This window comes from Neoarius graeffei, chromosome 10 (genome assembly GCF_027579695.1).
Source record: "Neoarius graeffei isolate fNeoGra1 chromosome 10, fNeoGra1.pri, whole genome shotgun sequence".
Taxonomy (NCBI): Eukaryota; Metazoa; Chordata; class Actinopteri; order Siluriformes; family Ariidae; genus Neoarius; species Neoarius graeffei.
The window spans coordinates 84,807,155-84,815,567 of NC_083578.1; the positions used below are offsets into that span (position 1 = coordinate 84,807,155).

General features: G+C 41.9%; 1 protein-coding gene across 3 annotated transcripts in view; it reads left to right on the forward strand.

The window, feature by feature from the left end:
• mecp2 (methyl CpG binding protein 2) overlaps nt 1–8,044 on the forward strand; it is a 36,175-nt gene extending 28,131 nt beyond the window's left edge. For 2 of the 3 annotated variants that reach the window (XM_060932454.1, XM_060932453.1), the window contains exon 3: nt 1,385–8,044. In XM_060932454.1, coding sequence (XP_060788437.1) covers nt 1,385–2,600 — 1,216 coding nt within the window. In that variant the 3' untranslated portion in view covers nt 2,601–8,044. The remainder of the gene's footprint in view (nt 1–1,384) is intronic. The other variant, XR_009655547.1, reaches the window with a different exon arrangement.
• The last annotated feature ends 369 nt before the right edge of the window (nt 8,045–8,413 follow it).

Genomic DNA, 8,413 nt, shown 5'->3' on the forward strand with positions numbered 1-8,413 from the left:
CTAAGCCGAGCACTGGTGCGGGGCTAGCAAGAGAACCATGAGTGAAATGATCTACTGCTTGAGTTAGTCTACAACTCTAATCAGAGAGATAGATTACACAGTGACGGTAGGCTTGACATGCTTGATTATAATATAAAGTACACTATTATATTAAGTTTAAGTTGTTCGTTGATAAATATTGCATTGAATCTGATCTTTACTGTTTCAGCTCACTTAACACATTTTGTACTTTTACACTTTCTGCCTGTTGATGCGTCACGCTGTCCAATCAGAGGCGGCCAAATTTGCATATTACAGGAAGGATTTCTGGGATAGCATTGAGTTTACAGTTCAGAGGGATCTGGCTTCTTTAGACGCTGTCTTCTTAAAACTGAATAAATATTTAAAAAGAGCCAAATTAGCCAGTCTTTTGAACGGCTCTTTTCAAAGAACGGATCACAAAGATGTGGATCCCATCAAAGAGCCATAAATCCCATCTCTACTAGCGCGCCCTGCCCACGCTGGTTCTTTGGGGGGGGGGCAGAGGACTCTGGCTGTGCGGGGCATTACAGTCTAGCTGCTATCGGTTTTCTAAGCGAAGTCTCTGTTCCAAGTTCCTGGCAGTTTCAAAAGCTTATGAAAAACCTACATCATGTCACAGAGCGTTAATCTCGCGATAAAAAAATTATCGTCGTTAAAATTGAGTCAAGTTAACACGTTAATAACGCGACATTTTTGACAGCACTAATATATTTTTCCGTTTTCTCCCCCCAATGATTTACTTTTGCTAAATTAAAAAGAATCTGATGTCTTTCTTTCCTTCAAAATGATTTGCACATCCAAAATCGTAACAAAACCTTCCCTTACCAACTTATAACAACTAACTCGTCTGAATGAAGCACTACAAGGGTGCCTCCCGTAATGGTGGCGTAGTTACCGTTGCTATTGGGGGGGGGGTCATGTGACTGTGCAAAGCCTCAAAAGTAAACTCTTCAATGTATTTATTTATTTATAGTTTCCATAATTTTTTACAAGAGGAGTCTCGCGCTGGTCGCTCACGCAGGAGATGTGTTTTAATCTAGAGCTGTGAGCCGATTGATTGATTGATTGATTTACAAGACGCCTTGCAAAGTTGAGGAATTCATTGGTGTGAATTGTTCGACTGGCTCATTTGATATGATGGACGGTTGAATAATACACACCCTATGGGAGTTCACTGTATGAGTCAGCCTGAACCAGTGCTTCCCAGTTCCCGCACCATTTTCAACAGGAAAGAAAGTGGATTTACAGCCTGAGGAAGGATTATTAGCTCAGCGTTTTTTTTTTTCTACGATCATGTGTTTATGATCTGTCTTAAAATGTGTAGCAAACCTTTTTTTTTTTCTTTTTCTCTTTTTTTTTCCAGCCCAGAAGGGAAAGCCTTCCGTTCCAAAGTGGAGCTCATGGCGTACTTCCAAAAGGTGGGTGACACCACCACAGACCCAAATGACTTTGACTTTACGGTAACGGGGCGCGGGAGCCCGTCACGCAGGGAGAAGAGACCGCCGAAGAAGCCCAAAGTGGCCAAGCCGACCGGCCGAGGGAGGGGCCGGCCGAAGGGCAGCGGCAAAGTACGGCAGGCCACGGAGGGTGTCGCGGTGAAGCGTGTGGTAGAAAAGAGTCCGGGCAAACTCCTCGTCAAGATGCCCTTCATGGCCCCAAAAACGGAGGTGGGCTCACCCTCGGGGCAAGTCCCCGTCGTCAAGCAGCGCCCAGGACGCAAGAGGAAAGCGGAAAAAGAGCAGGTGAGCGCGCCAAAGAAACGCGGGAGGAAGCCGGCAGCTGCTTCTCAGGCTGCGGCAGGAGGGACAGGCTCGAGTGTGGCGTACGCCGCTGCAGCTCTCGCGACATCAGAAGCCAAGAAGAAGGCGCAAAAGGAATTGGCAGCCAAGCCTGTGCAAGAGAAGGCGCTTCCCATCAAAAAGCGCAAGACACGGGAGACCATGGAGGAGGCAGAAGGGTCCGCTACGACCACACCCGAGGCACCAAGCAGCGTAGCAAAACGGCCTGCGAGTCAAACGGCGCCCTCTGCTGGAGCGGAGTCAGAAACGGGACAGAAGCTTCACAAGCACTCGAGCCGGAAGCATAAAGAAGCAATGGATTCCGGGAATGGCAGCAGCAGCGGACCAAAGGTCCACAAAAAGAGAGATCAGCGCGAGCAACAACTGAAACACCTCCACCATCACCATCATCACCACCATCATCAACACCAACACCACCTGCCCCTGATGCAGCCGTCCATCTTCACCCCGCAGGCTCACCAGCTTTCCCTCGGTCACTCCATGCACGGAGGACCTCCAGTGGAGAACGAGCCCCAGGACTTGAGCACTTCCAGATCGAGACAGGAGCCGCTAGCCTGCAGGGAGGAGGCCCGAACCGACAGTCACACGGTTAGAGACGCTTCAGGCAAGATGGCGGCGGCAACAGAGTTGCGAACCCAACAGCAGCAGCAGCAGCAGCATGGCACTGTGACGGGGGATGGAAAGGAACTGAGAGACATTGTTCCTCCTTCTGCCGTTCCCAGGCCGAGTCGAGAAGAAACGGTCGAGTCCAGGACGCCTGTGAGCGAACGCGTGAGCTGAAGGACGTGACTGACATTCAGACTAACTGACCAATCAGCAGCAACGGCTGTGTTCTCACACAGGAATAGAGGCACTCACAGGGGGAGGAGTTGTTTTATTATTATTATTTTTTGTCTGTCTGTTTGTGTTTAATTTTTGTGTGTTGTGTGGTTTTTTTCTTTTTTTTCTTTTTTTTTTTTAAACAAGAAATAATGAAAAAAAAAATCCACAAAAATGTAAATGTACTTACAAAAGGCAGCTGTTGTGTCGAGTGTTGTGAGTCGGATGCGGAGCGATTTGGTAAAATCGCTGGCGTACTGCTTCTGAATGAATGCTCAGATTTCTTTCTTTTTGTTTGCCCAGTTTCATTTTTATCGTTATATTAATATAGATAGAGAAATCATAGGAACCACGTGTTATTGCTTCGTTAGAGCTTCTAGGAAATAGCAAGACACTGAGATAGTCATGGATGCACAAGTAACACTTCACCGGGAAGCTGATCTACAACTCGTCTTTCCCTGCCAAACCCAGACGCCTCACAAACGTGTTGATTTTTACAGCATCGTCCTCGGGGTTATTTTTTTTTCTTCGTGTTAGAGACGCGGCTTAGAAGAAGGCAGTCTGGTTAACTGCATGAAGAGTGTCGGCGCTTTATGAAAACAAGGCCACACATCATGGAAAATAAAACTGCAGCACTTGTACCCTGTCAGTCATGGTTTCAAGAAGAAAGGTGAATCAAACCCTGAGAGAGAGAGGGAGAGAGTGAGTTTATGGGATTGTTTTTACATTTTTTTTTTTTTTTTTTTTGGACATCAACCATGCTTCACAGTGGCTGGTTAAGCTCTGAACACGAACGCCTTTCTCTCGTTCTTGCTTTTTAAACGCACAGACGTCGAGAGGAATGTTTGAACGCTGAGTAACGCGATTAACCTCGCCATCTGCTCCAGTGGTCCCGGATACCAGACGAATATAGTAATAGTATAATAGAGTAGGAAAAGTTTTCACTGTTCTACCTTCTTTTTCCGAGTTTTGGGGGAGGGGTTAAGCACAAACGGATTTCTGAATGAACTTTGAAAGCACAGCTGAAACAAGTGTGGTGTGGAAAGAGAACAAGGGAAAAAAAAAAGAAATGAAATTCTAAAGCGGTGCGTTCTAACATGTTTTCTTCTTCTTCCTGGTGTTTTTCCCCTTTTTTTCTTTCTATAAACATATAAAGTGAAATTGAAAACAGCGGCCTTGTGTTTCCTGAACACATCCGAGCCGCTAGCAGTGTTTGGAAATGCACCCATTCATTTTTTTTTTTTTTTTTTTCCGTCCTCGTCATGGTGATGGAGAGCAAACGCAATATAATATGCGTGCTGTATTTACTTCCTCTCGTACGACAGCTGCAATGGTTCTCACAGGACTTTTTTTTTTCCTCACGTTGACTCGATCCAAATCTTGACCCAAACGGAGATGGAGTTCAGTGAAGGGAAAACACAAAACATGGAGAGATTCCCTGCTTTGCCTTGGTTTACATATAAAACATCATTAGAGGGATTTACAGGGTTGCCATGTTGTGTGGAGACGCACAAATGACTTAATAAATAAAAAATTCCAAGTGCATCGGAAATTAGTTAGAACGTATTCAACATTCAGAGACTTTGCAAATTTTGGTATTTATTTATGCACTTGGAAGAGAATTAAAAAAAAAAAATTTCACCCACCCAGCCAAGTAAAGCCTTTATGATAAATAAACCTCTTGATTTTTTTTTTTTTTTTTAATCCAATAGGTGGAATATAGTCGAGGTAGCAGGGTCAAGCCAATTTTTATTTTTTTTTTTTAAGTCACACCAAAGTCACGCATTTGTGTTTCACATCCGTTTTATCTTCTTTCAGTGCAGACCATAGCGCAGTTTGTAGACTCACAGCGGATGTGAGGTTATATCCTTCCTCATTTCATTCCTTTCAGCGCCTTTTTTTTTTAATCCCCTTCTCCTGTAAACCTGTAAAGCCACGAAGTACTGACACAACAATACGCAGGAAGAAAGTAACGTGATGACTGAGTGATGAGTGATTGCAACGAGGCATTCGATCGATGTACAGAAATGCACGTCTAGACGTACAGTACGGGGACGGGACGAGACGAGGCGACGTCTGATCACAGGCTAATCTCATCCGGTTTATTTAAAGGCATCATAACGGCCAATGATGTACAAGTGGAGGCCGTTATCGTTATGACGAGTCGTTAAGTTCTTGTATATGAAGCAGTGCTTTTACAGTAGCGGAAACATTTTAATTGGTGAAAACTTGTAGACGTCCCTCTTTTTTTTTTTTCTCTCTCTTTCCTTCTTTAGGAAGCCTTCTAGCTGAGATGAATTGATGGTCATTGACGTGTTTGTTTCAGGGAAGCATGCACTTTGATCCGTTTCTCCATCCGTACTGATCACCGTGATACTGACGAAGGTCAAAACATGCTCCTGTTTAACTTTGAATCCACAGATTTGTAGATTTATTTTATTTTATTTTATTTGGAGAACTACGTTCAAAAGGAAAAAAAAGCACGCAACCCAGAGGTCATTTTTATGATGTGCGCTTTAGAATAGTGATTTATTATTATTATCCGTTATTGTAAAGATGTTGGAAAACAACTTCCCTTTCTCTAACTAGCTGTGTAGCTCGAATTAGATTTTAACAATTGCCACAAGGGAAATTATTTTTTAAAAGATTTCCACTAGTATCCACTTCTATTCCCCTCCTTTCATCGAAGGTCAGCGTACAGAAGTGGTACTCGACAGTCCTTGTCCTCTAGCCTCCTCTCTACCTCAACCCTAGCCAGTGGGGAAGAGGACACTAGAGAAACTAGAGCACTTGCGCTCTAGAGAAAAGGGCTACGAAATAATTTCAAGAAAGAAAGATCAATTCAAACGCATTCGTACTCCTGTGCGTTCGGAACATGGTTACCCGCTTGAGGTCCGATCACTCACTGAGGTCTCAAGCATCTTCAGATCCCACTAGCTTGCTCTGTTCCTCCAGATCACGCGTATCGAGTCGAGCGCTCACCTCAGCTGGGAGGGGGGAAAGATGGGGGATGTTCGATTCGTGTGAACTGCCGGAACAGAGATCTTAACCAGTGGACTATGACGCACTTGACCTACATGTGGTCGATGTCGTCGTCCCTGGGCTGACTAATCTGAGAGGGAAGGCTTGAGGACTACAGTGTTGAGTAAGCAAGTACAGCATGAAACGCATTGAGACAAACTGGCGTGAGATTTAAATAAATAAATAAGCAAACAGCAAAAACAGGATCACTTCAATCGCAGTGGTCATGGCTCTACGTTAAATTAATGTGTAAATATCGACAGCAGCCGTCTGCCGCAGAACGGGGCAGTGCCTTCCTTCATTTCCGGAATCTGACCAAGGTGGCCTTTGATTTTAAAAAAAAAAGAAGAAAAAAAAAAAAGGAGACGCAAGACGTGAAATCGAGACGGGCTGATTGGTCTTTTTTTTTTTTTTAAAGCAGGATCTCCATTAATCTTTGCTGTACCATTTTGTCAGAAGACGGATCCATGTAACCTTTTACTTCCACGCTGAGTTATGCTTTTCGTAGCACTCAATGCCCACTGTCAAAAAAAAAACCACAAAAAAAACACAAAACAACAAAAAAACCACCATCAACAACAACAGGAAACATGAAATGACCTTTTATTATATCTGTTTTGTGCCTCTGGCAGACAAATATGCTATGGAATGTCCTCGTGTCCCTGTAGCCAAAACAAAAACTACACGCTATGTACGTAAACATGTATCAATATGCATGATTGCCATTAGAAGTTAGTACATTGCTTGCCCTTTACTATTCTTCGTAATGATGGGGTTTTTTGTTTGTTTGTTTGTTTGTTTGTTTATTTTAATTTGTTTTTCTCTGGAACACTCCTCTCCGAGAGCCGGGCGAAAACAGTCTGAGCGCAGGATTCTCACCCAAAACCTGAACACGGCAGTACACAGCGAAACTACAAGGTCACTTGTATGTTTGTGCACTTCAGTAAAAAAAAAAAAAGACAAATAAAAAAAAAAAGGACTTAAAAACAAAAAAAAAAATTAGTTAAGTTGGACAAGATTAGTTTTTATGTTGTTCAGGGTGTTTTTTTTTTTTGTTTGTTTTTTTGGTGGGGTTTTTTATTTTTCTTTTCTTTTTTTTTTTAGATGATGGTTACGCATGGGCTCCTCAAACCGTTCCTCTTTAAGATGTCCCCGATGCCGTGGCAGACCTATTCCAGTCCGATTAAGTTAATATTCGTGGCTTTTTTTTTTTTTTTTTTTTAAAGAAGCCAACATTAGGAGTAGACTATTTTTACCTTAAGAGCAATAGTTATATTTAGTAAATCTAATTTGCTTTTATTTTTATTTTATTTCTATTATTATAATTTTTTTTTCATTTCTTGTGTCTTTTAAATTGTGTACGTTATATATTTGAAGAAAAAAAAATGAAAAAAAAATACAAGGTTAAAGCTGAATTATAAGGAATGCCTGAAATACAAATTCAATTATAGCACTCGAGATAATACAAGAAAGGAGAATGAAGGTCGACTAAAACCACACGTTCAGCTTCAAGTCTTCATCGGTAGAACATTTCATGGTCTATTTAACATAGTCTTGTGCCTTGAAGTTTCAGTAATAGAACTTTATACGGTAGTCGTATTTTTATTCTGAGTCCTGTGTTTGCCTCTTGTTGGTATTCAGTGCTTTGGCTGTGTTGAGGATTTATAGAGACTGATGATATGTTTGTCTTTGTTTTATTTTCGTACAGGAAAACCCACATTTGGAATAAATTAGGACAAATGTACGTTACCTGGGCAATATTGACTGTGTAGAAGGTAATAGGATACTGGTATTATTATTATTATGATTATTATTATTATTATTATTCATCCCTGCTATGTCGAATGTGTCTCCTGTTGGATGAAGTGTATTTGTCAAGAAATGTTCTCCGTTTTAATATGGCAAGTTATTTGTCATTTCATCCATTCATATATAGACCTGCCTCAAATGGTATCTCTTCCAAGCACCATTTTGCATTTTCCGAAAGTTCGAGTTCAACCATGACTGATGTGACGATGAATTGAAGACCTGCACTTTATAAAGTGTGTTTCCTGGCAGGACGCGCATTACCGTTTTATTATTATTTTTTGTTTTTTTACCGCCGTTGTCCGAAGTTGCTGTTTTTATTTTTCCTCTGTTCTGATTTAGTTTGAATTGAAATAAACGGGATGGGTAGTACTATGTATCTAAAAGGTATATTATTTTAACCAAACAGTCCTAGGTGTCAGTGGTTCCTCACCATTTGCCAAGCTAAGTCCTTGCCTTCCTGAAAGTGGAAAAAAAAAAAAAAGTATAGTTTGTGTCTACTTTTATAGTACTGTGTTACTGTATTATTTGTTTGCCGTATGTAACAGATACACAACAGTAAACAACATTTACCTTCTGCTTGTCTAAAACATTTATTTCACTCCCGGTTCTAGATTTGTACTGGGGAAAGATTCGAAAGGTTTTTTTTTTTTTGTCCTCAAGGACGTGATCGAGGGTCCGGTTTGCTACGTACGCCAAGTACTGTCAGAAATAGGGCTACAGTAGGAGTCTGATTCTGTCCCCCAAGGTAGTCTACACTAATGTACCCCCTTGGACCTCAAGGTTACTATTACCCCTTTTCCACCAAATCAGTTCCAGTGCTGGTTCACAGCTCGTTCAACTTGCGAGCCAGCTGAGAACCAGTTTGCTTTTCCATAGCTCACGGTGCTAAGGGAAGCCATGTCATTACGTCGCTGTATACATCAGTTACGTCGCTACGTTTGCAT